Source organism: Anastrepha obliqua, chromosome 3 (assembly GCF_027943255.1).
Source record: "Anastrepha obliqua isolate idAnaObli1 chromosome 3, idAnaObli1_1.0, whole genome shotgun sequence".
NCBI classification, from domain to species: domain Eukaryota; kingdom Metazoa; phylum Arthropoda; class Insecta; order Diptera; family Tephritidae; genus Anastrepha; species Anastrepha obliqua.
This window is the reverse complement of record NC_072894.1, coordinates 139,847,333-139,863,898: the sequence shown is the minus strand read 5'-3', so window position 1 is coordinate 139,863,898 and position 16,566 is coordinate 139,847,333. Positions and strand designations below refer to the sequence as shown.

The following is a 16,566-nucleotide window of genomic DNA, read 5'->3' as shown; positions in this document are numbered from 1 at the left end:
AAGTGCGTAGCTCATCGATGCAAACAGATGATAATCGGAAGGTGCCAACTCTGGTGAGTAGGCCGCATGCACCAGTGGTTCCCAATCGTACGTCTCCACCAATTCCCGGGTCGCTCTTGTTGAATGTGGCGATGCATTGTCACATTGTCAGTTCATGCCGCACCCATCTTCCGACCTTTAAAATCATGCCCATGTCTTTCAAACGTTTGGAAATGGTTTTTTGGATTACTCCCAACTGCTCTGTCATCATTTCTTGCGTTTGACCATCATCTTCATCCAACAATGCTTGCAATTCCTCAAACTTTTTCTTGAGCTTGAGAAGCGTTTTTCTTCAATTGATAACAGAAAATCAACGATGTCCGCAAATCGTGGTTTGAAGGCACGAAATTCGACATTTTTAAGAGCGACAAAAATGCATTGTTGTGTGTAACGTAACAAACAATGAACTGAATATTGTTGACAGATGACAGACGAAAAAAACAAGACATTTGGGAAGGTTTAAAAATACTCTTAGCGACATCTATGGACTAATAGCTGAAAGTCTCATTTCATGGTATTCATTCTGTACCTGGTATTCATTCTGTTAAAATATGGGATATTTCCAGATTTGGCAAAGAATCTGGAAAACTCTCACAGGACTAGCTATCTCTACCTCTGTCTCTATTCTATCCTATCTTTTTCTCTCTGTCACTTCTCTCCTTTACTCTTTGACTATCTACCCTTTTATTTACCAGAACTTTTGAATATAATGGGCTTTTTAACCTGTGTCTTTCGGTGCTCCTTGGCTCTTTTTTTCAAATTTGAAACAATCAACTCAGCCTTAAAATTTGTGGCAAGTGCCTTAGTGAAGTCCCAAAAATGAAAAGAAGCTTTTTTTTTGCAGAAATATAAGCCTAAATTCTTTGCCTAAAAGTGCGAATAATGCTAAAAAACACGTTTGATGTTTTACATCCGTTGTGACCATCAAAGCCAAAAGCTACTGGCAATTCACAATTCGAGAATTCTTCAAGGTGCCTTCAGCACCAAGGCGAAATTACGACCAAAGAAATGTGTGCTTTTAACGGATTCAAGAGAATATCGCATGCGACAGAGCTATGCCGTGCCCCAGTGATTCAGGTCTGAGCATCACTGATAAGGCGCGTTATAGTCGCGCCAATCGTCGAAAATCTCGGTGGATTCATGCAGATCAGGTAGTAGGGGCGCAATTTGAGCACTCACACACAGTCAGATAACCTTTTTGAGATATTTCCAAAAAATTTGTCTCAAGAAAAGAACACATCTAGCAGAAAACATTCAGAACTTGTGCTTCACTTAATATTATAACTGAGTTCAACACCGATCCCATTCGTTAAAACTGAACGAGTTTCTCCTCTTCTCAGAGATTATTCACTGGGGAAGCAATAAGCTATATGATTTAACAGTATTGCTATGTTAAACGTGCTAATTGGCATTTAAGATTTAATAATTGTTTCTATTTAAAGCACTTCTTACTTCGAATATGCCGTATACTCGTACACTTCGAGTACGTGAGAGAATTCGATAGTTGAGGTGTGCATCCGGGAATACGTTTTATTTTAAATTGACACAGTTTTACGTACGTACGTGCATATGTATGTACGAATGTATTGATATAGGTACATAAATGCGTTATAAATTTATAAATTGTGACTCTGGTATTCGTACTACCCCAACTGATATTGCGGTCATTTATTTGTAGTTTGCTGACAATATTCGCAATTTGATCCAGCTCGCTCAAACGCTCTCTGCGCCGTAATACAACGGTTTGTGGACATGAGAGCATGCCTTTATTGGTGGAGTATACCATACATATATATACAGTGAAATTCCCCATTACGGACAGTCCTTATAACCGGACAGCTCCAATAACCGGACAAATTTTGGGCACACAGGTTTTTCATTCATTTTTTCATACAAATATCATCCTAATAAACGGACACTCTAATAACCGGACGCGGACAAAGTATTTCAAACCATTTTCATAAAAAAATTTCTCATAAACGGACAAAATTCAAAAATATCACAAGCAAGCTTTGTTGTTCATTATAAAAATGAAATAGGTGATTCCCCTTTTAACAGGTATGCACACATTCAAGTTGTGTTTTAAATTAAGAGTAGTTTTCCATTCAGTTTGTTAAGTCAGTTGTATGCGAATGGTTGCGTTCAAAGTTCGTAATAATATGGCGCCGAAAAAGAAGGTACTTTTTATTAAAGAAAAAATGGAAATTATTAATGTATTCGAAAAAGATAAATTATCAGTACGTGGAATTGCAAAAAGGTATAGTGAGCCCAAAAATTTAATTGTAGGTACACGTTTCTTTTGCTTTGAAAGGTTCAATATTGGCAAAACACAAGCTGCTGAAATCAATAAAAATAAAGAAAAAATTCGTTCTAAATGGGAGTCTGGAGTTAATGTTCATCAAAAGCGAAGCTTTCTTAAAGAAGGCGGCTCTGAAATAGACAAGATGTGTTTTAATTGGTTCGCTAAGGCTAGAAGTCAAAACATTCCGATTTCTGGTCCCATTTTGAAAGCAAAGGCAATGGAAATTGCAGGCAAACTGGGTGTACCTAATTTTAATGCTTCAGATGGATGGTTAAACAAACGGCGAATAAGGAATAATGTTGCTTTCAAATGCGTATCTGGTGAAGCTGCAGATGTAAACCAGGATGGTGTCGAACAGTTTAGGACAAAACTGCCATCTCTGTTGACCGGTTACAAGCCTCAAGACATTTACAACGCAGACGAAAGTGGGCTTTTTTTTCGTGCCTTACCTGACAAAATCCTCGCTCTTAAATCCGAAAAATGCGTGGGCGGTACACTATCAAAGGAAAGACTCACAATTTTGTTCTGTGCTAACATGGCTGGAGATAAGGAGCTGCTTTTGGTTATAGGTAAAGCAGCCCGTTCTCGATCTTTTAAGCATGTTCCAATCGCAAAACTGCCAGTGGATTGGAAGTCTAATAAAAAAGCATGGATGACTCGAGAAGTAATGAGTGAATGGCTGCAGCAGTTCAATCGAAGAATGAAAGCCCAGAATCGAAAAATTATCTTGTTTTTAAATAACGCGGCTCTCAATATAAAAATTATTTTCTTGCCGCCAAATACAACGGCAGTTAGCCAACCCCTTGATCAAGGTATAATCCAAAATTTTAAAACTTTGTATAGAAGCTTAGTTTTAAAAGACTTGCTATCTAAAATTGACAATACAAGTTCAGCCTCAGAGCTTTCAAAATCGATTAATGTACTAGAAACTGTGTATTTCATCAAAGCATCTTGGGATAAAGTGGAAGCCACAACCGTCCGAAATTGCTTCCGTAAAGCAGGATTTTTGGAAACTTATGAGGATCTTCCAGATTTTTATTCTGAAGATGATATTCCACTGGCAATCTATACTAGGCTTCAGGAAGGACTAGACATGGCAAATGATTTGGAAGGTTTTCTCCAAATGGATCAAAATGTTTTCACTGAGGACAACAATATAGAAATTCAATTTGACCAACAAGATGATACTATGGACATAAGTGATTCAGAAGATGAATTTTCAGAAGAAATATGTGAGCCTATAACATCATATGATGAGGCTTTAAAACTTGTTGCGGGCTTGAAACAATTTGCAAAAAATTACTATGTAGCTTTCCAGCACATTAAAAATATCGAGAGTCACTTTGAAAATGAGCATTTTAAATTAAAGCAATCAATGTTTAAGCAATCAAGCATTACCGAATTTTTTCAATCAAACTAGTATTGAAATGTAAAGCCTTGTACAATGTAAATACTTAATCGATATATGTACATACATATATGTATTTATATGTAATACTAAAGTATGCAAATAATGTTTACTTCCAAAAATTTCTTAAATAAACTATGTACAATACAATTTATATGTGTGGTATATATTTTGTGACTTCATCCCTTATAAGCGGACATCTCCCATAGCCGGACAAAAACACTGCGACGGTGAGTGTCCGGTTATAAGGAATTTCACTGTATATATATATATTTATATATATTTATCTACATAAAAATGAGATCAAACAAACTTTTGGTACGGCAATCCTCTGCCTGTTTTAAAGCACTTGGGTGGCTGGTAGTGCTTCCTAGCAGGGAAAACCATGAAACAAATTTCTGGTTCCGAACTAGTGAGATTAGTAATGCATTATGGACCACTTTGCTACTTATCTCGCGTTTAGAAACATCTGTGTTCAAAGTGGGTGGCAAGTTTCGACTGAACCAAAGCAAAAAAAACCACATCGTTTTCAGTCGAAAGAGAAAGCGATGCTCTCACAGTGTTTATGGATTATAACGGTCTTGTACACCACCAATTTTTGGCCGAAGGTAAGACAGTTAATAAAAATTTATAGTACAGAAAAAATATACTACTTCCAAACTATTTGAGCAAAACTGCAAAGATTAACAATTGGCGCTTCTTACAGCATCAAAATACAGATCTTACATAGAAAAGAATGGCTTTGCGAACCAGCCATGGTTACAAATTCATCAGAGCACAGCAGTGCGCTACCAGCGAATTTCCCTGCAGGGGATATTTGAGTATGATTTTCTCCACACATGCATGCACACTTGTATCAGTGCCTCAAGTGCCACTTTGTAAACAAAATGGCATTTGAATGACAGTTGGTCAGTTTGGATGTCTCTTTGGAGTGGTGTAAATGGAAATGGCGATTTGAATATTCATACATATTTAGTGGAAACTTAATATATGTACATATGAAGGTAGGTAAAATGTATATTAGGGTGATCCAGAGATATTACGAATGTAGGAAAAAGTAGTTTATTTTAATTTTAACAAATATTATTTTTTTATCAAAAAAACATTTTTTTTAAATAGAGAAATTGCAAACATCACGGAATGACTGCTGAAGTCAGAAACCCGCGCCATGTGCCTTAGTTGGAATAAAGCTCTGAGATTGGTGCAAATCCGACCCGAATGTAAGAAATTCGTTGTGGCTCTATATGCCACACTAGAACTCGAGGAATTTGTGATGATAAATAATTTATTTTTAAATTTTTTGTAACTGACATTTTTTTGGCCTCCAAGAACTCTTTAAAATATCCAAATAGGAAGTAATGAAACGAAGAAATTAATGACTTTGCCCAAATTATTAAGGGGACAGATACCCGTAAAATTTTGAAAAAATAAAATGTTAAATGTTAATATAATCTTTTAAGAATATGTCAACAAATTCTACAACGTAAATTTAATTCAACTTTTGTTTTTAACTCAAATTTTGGACACATATTTTTTATGATACTACTTTCTATGTGAATTTACAATTCGAAAATTATTCGAAAAAATAATTTTTTCGAAGCAAAAGTAGTAGGAAAATTCGCCCCAAAATTCATTTTTTTTTTTTAAACATTTTATTCCGCGATTTTTTTCCATTTATTGTTAATTCATGTAGAAATTATCACATTAATAAACAAAAAAATTTTTGGCTTTCTGTATTCTGGTCACTGACGCCGATGCTACAATGCCCGCCGATTGAGAAGCCCCACTGCGACGTTCCTGGACGTTTAAATGATTAAAATAAATAAAAAAAATATATATTATTTTAATGCATAAATAAACTGTGTGCCGATTTTGAAAGAAATATATGGATTTCTTCATTTTAAATAATTTTAATGAAATTCAGGGAAAATAAGGCCATTTGCAGGTATCTGTCCCCTTAAATTTATACTTGCAACTATTTATTCATTTCTAGAAAAAAAGTTTCTAATAGCGATCGACCCTCCACAGACATTGTTAAGCCTCCGAGTGCATTTCTGTGAAGCTTATACTTATACTTATACTTATACTTATACTTATACTTATACTTATACTTATACTTATACTTATACTTATACTTATACTTATACTTATACTTATACTTATACTTATACTTATACTTATACTTATACTTATACTTATACTTATACTTATACTTATACTTATACTTATACTTATACTTATACTTATACTTATACTTATACTTATACTTATACTTATACTTATACTTATACTTATACTTATACTTATACTTATACTTATACTTATACTTATACTTATACTTATACTTATACTTATACTTATACTTATACTTATACTTATACTTATACTTATACTTATACTTATACTTATACTTATACTTATACTTATACTTATACTTATACTTATACTTATACTTATACTTATACTTATACTTATACTTATACTTATACTTATACTTATACTTATACTTATACTTATACTTATACTTATACTTATACTTATACTTATACTTATACTTATACTTATACTTATACTTATACTTATACTTATACTTATACTTATACTTATACTTATACTTATACTTATACTTATACTTATACTTATACTTATACTTATACTTATACTTATACTTATACTTATACTTATACTTATACTTATACTTATACTTATACTTATACTTATACTTATACTTATACTTATACTTATACTTATACTTATACTTATACTTATACTTATACTTATACTTATTTTTCCAGCATCTTTTGCCACAGCTTAAGATTTTACTTTATTTTATTTATTTTGGACCACCTTAATCGCATTTATCGACGCATTTATGCAAACCACTTATTTTTCTGTATACTTTTAGTTTAATAAAATTTCAGTCGAAAACTACTTAATGGCTTCGTAAAATAGCTAAGTCTCCTTTCAATATTAAAATGGGCTATCGTTTTTAATTGTGTGGACTAAAAAAATGTTCGCTATGGCCAAAAAGATGCGACTCATATTTTTCATATAATTTTCGATATTATTTAATCTCCACTTTTTATTTCTCGTTACAAATGCTCGAAACAATATTTTGAATAAATACTTAATTCAACTTTTCCTGGAAGCTATTACAATTACATATCTATAATTTTTTTATAATTATTCGAAAATAATTGCATTTGCAAAAATTAATTAGCCAAATGTCTCACAAATTTGTTTTAAACACCTTTTATTCGCCACTTCTCGCTCGTTACCTCTGGACTCTGCCCACTTAACGAAAAATTTAAAAATTTGCATTGAAGGCAACAACAAAGTAAGAGTAAGATTCGAGTAAGATTCACTGCTAGCGAGTACTGGTTTAACTCACTACTTTCAATGCTGCCAACTCTCTTTCAAGAGAGTTTCATTAGACTGCGTTCAAGGTGGATTACGTCAAAATGATATGCTTTGTTTGTATGTATTGGTATGTTTACATTCGTATGTTTACATTTGATTACTGATTTTGACGTGATGCTTGGACCAAGCGCAACAACATGTAGGGATTTACTTATATGTGTTTGCTGTCACCTGTAATAAATTCGCCTTGACTGCGTTCATATAAGAAGACTTGTGTTGCTTCGACTTTCCGAATTCTCTTTTGATGTTGCCGCCAAGTTCACAGACCTTGCAATTGTTAGTTTTTAATCTACAGTAAAAACAGCATTGAGAAGAACAAGAATACAAATGGTGTTGACAGGGCCGAAGCTTCACATGTAACGAACTGGCGCAAACAAACAAATTAGCTGATTTACCGATACCATCTTTAATAGATTCCCCTTTCTATTAGGCCGTTATCATTACGGTTCATCAAACAAAAATAAAATAACGCGGCGAGCTAGGCTTTAAAGAAGCGAGAGCAATGAGAGCAATTTCTCACGCATAGATGAAGAGAGAAAATATGAAATCTGTTCTTAATATTTATTCTTCCGTTAGTTATAAATATAAATATATTTTTAATAAAGTATGAATTATGAGATACTAGATATTTATTTTAACTTTTCCATTTATTTCTCATTCTGAATTTCCAATCTATATTTTGCAGTACTATTCTTTCGACTTATCGACCTCTGTAATTCTCCGATTTTTGTTCACAGCCGATGTTAAGTAGCTGAGCATTCTAAAGAAGCCTCGAAATTACTAGGTGGAGATATCAGAAAATGTTCTAAAACCCCTCTTGCATTTTCTCTATGCCCTCCAGCATTTCTTTAACATTTTCTTTTATGGTCTACAGCTAAGAGTTAATTCTTGTTGCTAATCATTTGTTATCACGAACTTCACATTAAGTCTTAAACACACACACACATGTAGGTGCATTTACGTTTTCAAATTAATTTAATGAATATGTGCACTCAGAACAAATGTGAAATGAAACCCAGAGTTTCGCAAATACCATTACTATCAATAAGGACATTCATTGATGTATTCAAATTGCTATTACTGCTGTTGTTATTGTTGTTGTAACCAGCTGCAACCATAACAACCAATTCAATGTACATTCAAATTACCTATTCGTAATTTAGACCTAAATACAGCTAAACACATAATCGCAACCCAAAAGTGGAAGGTGAGACAGGGGAAAGAGGGGGAAAGGCCAAAACTAACTGATGTCGAAAATTGCTTAGGAATTTATGGAAATTAATTGAATGTGTGAATGCCGGTTTGCAAGAATGCGATAAAGCCAAAAGAAGTGAGGAATCCAATGACTGCAGTTGGATGGATCATAACGGACGTTTGCAATGCATATGCACACACACTTACATATGTATATATGCCCATACATACATATATTAAATAGAAATTGATATTTCCTTATTGACATATTCCTATGTGTGTGTGTGCGTGCTTGCACAAGTACACAACTACTTATGAATTTGGCTGATTATGGCAGATCAAATAATTTTCAATCAATTCTGTAAATAACTGAAGCGGAAGTTTAAATTCGTTAGTAGCTATAACGAAGAGGAAATGCATTTCTGTAGTTTGCCCGCATTCATACCAATAATGCATGCGTGTATGAGTGCCTACGGTAATTATTGAGGTTTGTGCTCGTAAAAGTACTGTGCAGCTTCTGTGCCGTCATTTTATCATGGCAATAGTTGTGGCAATGATTTACCTTCAGGAGATTTTCGCTCAACAAAAGACTAGCAAGCAACTCTCTTGCTCCTCCTTCTCCTCCTCCTCTCTGCTCCTCACTTCTATGCAATTACCACCGAAAGTGCATGGCAATGAGGGCTGAATAAAAGTGTATTAATAGAATTATTTTCTCAAAAAATTATTCCTAAGTAATAAATAAAATCCCATGCAATAACAATGCATTTTGATTTTCATAATATGTTGATTTTCATATGTTTCTATCTGATTCAATATTCGTACGAGTTAATTAAATCTCTTGGAATTTCTGCATTTTAAAGGAATTTTTACAAACTTGATTTTTTGCTGTTTTATCTATGGAATTTGAAAACTAAATTATTAATTGAAATGAAGAAATGTGCAAGTAGCATGCAAGGTAAATATGTTGGAGCATATGCGATGTTGAGATACAGTCATGGACAGATAGATAGCACAAATGTGAACCTTATATGTTAAGTTAAGTTTTTAGTACGAACTCGCTTTGATCAAATAAATTGGTTTGTTAACATTTATTACCATTATTAAGCTTTCATTTATGCGTGGAATTTACCGTTTTTTTTTTTCGATGGAACTTTTTTCGTTCTATTTCATTTATATATTATATATACCGTATGAGTCAAAACGGAAAAAGCTATGCAGAAATAGCTGAAATGATGATGTGCTCTCGGAAAATGGTTTATAATTCTCTTAATTTAGTTAAGAAAGATTCATCCTATCTAAGCAAAAAAACGGAAAGAAAACCTAAACCGCGAAAAACTGATGTTAATATGGACGGAGCTATAATACGCAAGAGCAAAGCAAATCCTTTTAAGTCGGCACGGCAAATAATGCTTGAAATAAACCAAAAATCTGGTCTACAGGTGTCCAGAAAGCTTGTAGGAAGGCGATTTAACGAAGCCCAGCTGTTTGGCCGCATAAGCAGAAACAAACCACTCCTCTCAAAAAGACATATCAAACAGCCACTTGTTTGCAAAAGCCCACAAAGACAAATCTATTCAGTTTTGGAAAAACGTACTTTGGACCGACGAACCCAAAATAAATAGGATGGGACCAGATGGGAAAACTATTGTACGTCCTCCAAAAAAATCAAGCGCTAAATCCTAGGCTCACAAAAAAGACGATTAAACAGGCGGATCATCATGGTTTGGGGAGCTCCTGGCATGGTGTTGAGCCGATTGTTCGCTTGGTTGATAAAATGGATAAATTTCAGTTACTCCAGAATAAAATGGAGCCATTTGTGTTCGAGTTTATGCCATTAAATTGGACATTTGTGCAGGACAATGATCCAAAGCATACTGCAAAGACAGTGAAACAATTGTTCAGAAGAGAAAAAATTAGAATAGAAAATCGCTAACAAAAATTTTAAAAATTTTAATGCTGCCGCCCACAAGGCGGAGGAGGCGTGGAACTCACTTCCAAAGGAAAGATGCCACAAGCTTGTACCATAGAAAGTATGGAGCGACGGCTTGAAGAAGCAATCAAAATACTAATCTGGTAAAACTTAACTATCTGATGTGTTTAGTATTTTTGCTTTTATTTGGAATTTTTTAGGATGTGCTACTTATATGTCCAGGAGGTTTCGGGAGTTATCAACGGTCTCGTAAATTAAATCAGAACTGAAATTCTTTTTGACCATTTTTTTGTTTTAAAGTGGAAATAAATATTTAAGTTTTTTACTTCTTATTTAGCTTTTTTCGCAATAAAAAATAATTATTTAAAAACATATTCAACTCTTTTCTTTCAAAATCTAAATGTGCTATTTATGTGACCATGGCTGTACGTATTGACATACATTAAAAGTAGCAATTTCCAAAACAAATATTGACTTTGAAATTTATTAGGTACGCAACTAAGTTCCCGCTGTTTGTCAATAGATGCCGCCAGCAGTGTGTGCTAGTCGATCCTAACATAACCTAAACGTCATAAACCAAGCTTAGACATATGGCAAACAAACTGTTTCAACACATTAGTGATTTTATTTTTGTATCATATAATTTTGGTTTAGTGAAAATGTCTGATTTTGTGCCGAATAATCGTCATTTGCGGGAAGTGTTGATTTTCCTCTTTCATTCGAAAAAACGGTGGCCGAAGCGCATCGAGAGCTACAAAAAGTTTATGAAGATGCTGCTTTAAGTGAAACAACGTGCCGAGATTGGTTTCGTCGCTTCAAAGACGGTGATTTTAATGTTGACGACCGTCCGCGTGAAGGAAGGCCAATTCGAAGACGCTGAATTGGAGGCATTGCTCTATGAGGATCCGTGTAAAACGCAAGAAGAGCTCGCTTCAGTATTAGGAGTTACCCGCCAATCCATTTCCAAACGATTATGTTTTGGGAATGGTTCAGAAACAGGGGACTTGGGTTCCTTATGAGTTAAAACCAAGGGATGTTGAGTGTCGTTTTTTCGCCTGTGAACAACTGCTCCAGCGGAAAAAAGAGAAGGGCCGCAATACGCGGAGAAGCATGAAAACGTGATTCTACAGCATGACAACGCTCAGCCTCACGTTGCCAAACCCGTTAAAACCTACCTGGAAACACTGAGGTAGGAAATCCAACCCCACCCGCCATATTCTCCAGATATTGCACCGTCCGATTATCACCTGTTCCGATCAATGGCATCAAAAAATGGCTTCATCCGTGGATAGCCTCAAAAGATGAACAGTTTTACCGCGGCGGTATACGATATCTACCAGAAAGATGGGAAAAAGTAGTAGCCAGCGATGGGCAATACTTTCAATGATTCACTTGTAACCATTTTTTCAGAATAAAGTTGTATTTTCATCAAAAAAACAGCGGGAACTTAATAGTTTTTTTATATATTTTTTTAGTAATAGGAAATAATTTCTAATGCAGAATTATAGCAAACGTTTCATAGTTTTATTGCAGAAAATAGCACCCAAATCGCTTGACCCATTTTTGAGTTGTGGTAGTTTGGAAATTAATTTTATGACTTTTTATGGCATTTTGACTTCAAAGAACTCCTGCTTTGCAATTTATGCCAAGAAGAACCTGCCAAGAGAGATTAGCTACAAAATATAGAAAACCCTGTGCCAACCGGTGCATTATGTGCATAGTTATTAACATGCATAGCAGAAAATGGAAGATGTAGAGGCATAACTGGCGCGCATAGGCTTCATTAGATGTTTCACAGAGTTTCTCCTGTAATTTTTTGTGTGCGCCTTGATGGTGCGGCACAAATGGATTGGGCACCCTTAAGAAATGTTTAACAGTGCCTGTCAAATTTTGTGGAAATCTATTCGATGCTGTAAAGGAATGTGCCATACGTGCAATATCTCATTTGTACATTTACGTGTACAACAAGAACTCCAAGTGGCGTGTAATAAAATAAAGTCTAAGAAAGCTCCAGGTCCAGATGGCATACCAAATAGAGCCCTGAAATTAGCAATTTCCCAACGACCGGACATATTTCAAGCAGTTTTCCAAACCTGCCTTAACGAAGGCACTTTCCCAAAGAGGTGGAAGAAGCAAACACTTGTGCTTTTACCAAAGGGCAACAAAAAGCCTGGCGAACCCGAGTCTTACCGACCAATATTCTACTAGTCACAATGGGGAAAGTCCCGAAGAGAATTATTTGCGACAGGTTGTCGTCTTTCGCTGAAGACAAAGATATTCTATCCACATGCCAGTTTGGCTTGAGGAAATCCCGCTCAACAGTGGATGCTGTCAAATGCGTGGTAGATTTACCAACAGAAGCCATTGAAGGCAAGAGATGGCGCGGCAGGAAAAAAGAATTCTGCGCTGTGGTAATTCTGGATGTTAGATATGCTTTTAACACAGCTAGCTGGCAGCGTATACTAGAAACCCTCGCAAAAATAGGGTCGCCTAGTCATATAATCAAAATAATTTAAAGCCATTTCACCGACCGTAAGTGACAAAGGCGTTGTGGAGCATATCGTACCAGCAAGGGTTCCTCAAGGATTAGTTCTGAACCCACTGCTATGGAACCTAATGTATGACGGGGTTCTAAGAATGGATATGCCCCCTACAACTAAAGTCATTGGATTCCCGGTTGACATCGCGGTGGTGGTGGTAGCAATACATATCCACGAAATTGAGAGGATCGCCAACGAATCAGTAAGCTGGATCAAGACTTGACTAAGTTCTATGAAGCTGGAATTAGCTGAGCATAAGACCGATATAGTTCTAACAAGTAGCAGGAAGATAGTAGAAACTATGAATGTATATGTTGGGTCTGTAACCATTACTTCAAAACCCGCTATAAAATACCTAGGAGTGATGGTTGACAGCCGTTTAAACTTCAAAACACACCTCAAATACGCTGTAAAGAAGGCATCGAGTGTGCACGCACTCCTGCCTGTCGCGAATCATGCCAAACAATGGCGGACCTAGCCACAGCAATTTCGGACGATGCTTCCTTCGTTATAGCAGGGCAAGTCCCCGTAGGCATTTTGGCGAAAGAAATGCAGAGAGTGTATATGAGGCTATCTGAAGACGACGATAGAGCAAGTCGTAAACTATTGCAGAAGAAGAAAGACGTCGTTCGATCGCCCACCGGCAAGACCGGTGGAACAGATCACCGAAAGGTAGATGGACGCATGGGCTAATACCCATTCTTACGACGTGGTTAGAAAGGAACCATGGGAAAACAAACTTGCACCTAACCCAATTTCTTTCAGGGCACGGAGTATTTCGAAAATACCTCCATAGATACGGCCATGACAGTTCCCCAAACTGCCCAATCTGCACGGATAGGGAAGAAGACGCTGATCCCGTCTTGTTCCAATGCCCACGCTATGCTCCCGAAACTTGTGGTATTTTAAACGGAGAAAATATTATAGATTTTATGCTAAAAGCGAATCTGCGCGCATGCAAAATATATCCACAATGATCTAAGACGCGCGGAGATTCGTAGACGAAATAACTAGCAGCCTATGAGCTAACCAGCCCCGTGAGGTAGTTTCTGCTTGGACAGTTCCGCGGGGAGAGTGGTAGATAGTGGAGAGGTGAGAGGTGAGAGGTGAGAGGTGAGGCTACAAGTCGTGCATACTACTATGCCGGTACAGCAGTACTCTAGAGAGTTCCCTCTTCACGGGCGTCATCCCGGAAAAACAAACATTTACGTTGAGGCGACTAATAGGTGACTAATGGCGTTCGTCTTTGCACAAAACTAAATTAAATACAGTCACATCTCTTATCAATCGTAATTTCCTGCAGTGCATAGCGCAAAGGAAGTATGAAATGGAAAGCCGCGGAAAAATCAGCGCTTCATTTTCGTCACCACTTAGTTGCGCGCGTGAAGTTGCGTTTACCTTTTTTTTTTTGTTGACTTCTTTTCTGCCACGGCTTGCTTCGCATCATTCGCTCATGTCACCTTTTGTGTGCGTGAATTCCCATTTGCGGCAATGCAATTTTGCATAAACTCTCAACTCACTTGGCTTTCACTCGCAGTTGGAATACTCTTCTGGTTTTTTTTTAACAAACTGCACACACATACATGCACGCATACTTACACCCATACACATATGCACCTGTACATATTTTCTCGTTTGCCAGTGGCTTTAGCGGAAATTTTCAAAATTGTCAGTGACACATTTTGCTAAGGCCCACCAAAAAACAAAAAAACACACACACACACAAAGAAGTGGCAAAGAAAAAACAAATAAAACTTCGCCTGCCGCACAAAAGTTGCAAGTTGCATGTGGCAAGCTGCAGGTCGACAAGACTTTTGGTCGGATCCCGCGTGTGTTGCTGGTGAACGGCCGTGAGTTTCACCAATTTCGCGCGTGTGTTGACTGTTGCACACCTTTAGGCGCTTTCAGCGCAAGATGAGAATGCATAAGTTTTCAGCGCTCGTTTGCTTTCATACCCAAATGAACTTTCCACCCAAGACAAACTTATAATTTGTCCTACCATTCATGCATCTACTTATACTATTAGTTGAAAGCCCAACTACTCTCAACTGTTTGCGCTGGTGGTAAAAGATGGTAATCGTGCCGCCTTTTTGCTTATTGCCGCCAACCCCCCGCCATTCGCCATTTAAAAGTGTTTACCGAAGTATCTTGCGCAGGCCCAAAGTGACTTCTGCGTTACTATTCCTTTTCACCATTGTCCGTGCATATCTTTCGCTCACTTTGCGAAATTGGACAACTCACAGAATCACACAATTTAGCTTGCCTTGAGTTTAAATCCCCAGCTGCATTACGGTAATGATTTTAATTTGTCGTTTTTGGCGTTTTTTATTTTTAATTTTGCTTAAAAGCTCAGCTAATTAGCAGCTTGAAAAGTATGTTTAATTTGAAATGTTTATTTTACACTTTTAAGCTGGCTTGTGAATGGCACTTCTTCTGCGCAAAGTATAAAATTTTAATGAAATCAGAACTCTGCACGCTAAGGTGATGGCCAGTATCCGACTCAAACTAATTTGCACTCCAATCTAATTTTTTTACAAATTTATAATATTCGCTGGCCTACAGATATTACGAATTGCAGTGTTCATAATAGAAATTTGCCCGCCAACTCTTTTGAAAATGCTGTAATTTATCTCTGCCAATGTAGAGCGACCAATTAATTTAGCAAAAATTTACAATATCACGCAATTCACACACACATACTTGTATATACAGGGTGAACGATATGAAGTGTTACCAACTTCACACTGCTTGTATCTGTAAAACAGCTCATGACATCAACGTCAAAATTGTTCTAATGACAGTTCAATATATTGTTTATAAGCCATCAAAAACATTTGCGTCTCAGGTTTGTTGAATTTTTTTTCTGTGATGGAATTCAAACGTAAAAGTATGATTGCGTTATATTTAGCTGGAAAATCACAACCAGCCATTGTTCGTGAGCTCAGTCACCTCAAAGTGAACAAAATGTTTGTGTATCGCACCATAAAACGTTACAATGATACTGGTAGCATTGCAAAACGCTATGGAGGTAGATCAAAAAAAACCGCAACAACGCCAGAAATGGTTCGGAAGGAGAAGGCTCGACTTGAACGAAATCCACGTGGAAGTGAAAGAAAAATGGCAAAAAAACTGAAAATATCGCAAGACAGCATTCGAAGCATATTGAAAAATGAGCTCAAGGTCAAGGCTTACAAGTTCCAAACAGCACACGATCTTTCACCCAAGCAAAACAAAGGTCGGTGCAAAAGAGCAAAGGAGTTGTTGCGCTTGCACGAACGTGGCGAATTTCCTAACATTGTGTTTTCTGAAAAAAAAAAGTTCCCAACTGAGCAGTTAATAAACACTCAAAACGATCGCGTTTACTTGACCGAACGCTCATACGAGAATTTGAGCCTACGAATGACCACTTGAAGCAGTTTCCCAACGCAAGTAATGGCTTGGGCCGCAGTGACCGCTTATGGACGCTCTCCAATCGATTTTATCGAGCCTGGTGTCAAAGTGAATGCGATTTATCGGGAAAATGTTTTAGAAGCTGCTTTAGAGCCGTGGACACGCAAACATTTCGGTTCGTTCCAACAGGACTCGGCACCGTCTCATAAAGCTCGTGTGAACCAAGGATGGTTAAAACATCATGTTCCACACTTCATTTCGTCCACACAATGGCTTTCGAATTCGCCAGTCGCAAATCCGATGGACTATTCCATCTGGTCCAATTTGGAGAGCAAGGTGAGGA

The 16,566-nt window shown here is 36.6% G+C and overlaps 1 protein-coding gene across 1 annotated transcript; it reads left to right on the top strand.

Moving 5' to 3' along the window:
• Positions 1-2,123: 2,123 nt before the first annotated feature.
• LOC129241613 (tigger transposable element-derived protein 4-like) lies at positions 2,124-2,910 on the top strand. The gene is made up of 3 exons (XM_054878046.1): positions 2,124-2,296; positions 2,351-2,775; positions 2,831-2,910. Exons 1-3 carry the CDS (start codon positions 2,166-2,168, stop codon positions 2,908-2,910), a joined length of 636 nt encoding a protein of 211 aa, XP_054734021.1. The 5' UTR covers positions 2,124-2,165.
• The last annotated feature ends 13,656 nt before the right edge of the window (positions 2,911-16,566 follow it).

Bases quoted from the DNA above. Each gene is read 5' to 3' on its own strand.
- LOC129241613 (XM_054878046.1), top strand. From the start codon at position 2,166: ATGCGAATGGTTGCGTTCAAAGTTCGTAATAATATGGCGCCGAAAAAG. The intron at 2,297-2,350 runs GTATAGTGAGCC...TTGCTTTGAAAG, and splicing joins GTACGTGGAATTGCAAAAAG to GTTCAATATTGGCAAAACAC. The intron at 2,776-2,830 runs TTTTTCGTGCCT...AAAATGCGTGGG, and splicing joins CGCAGACGAAAGTGGGCTTT to CGGTACACTATCAAAGGAAA.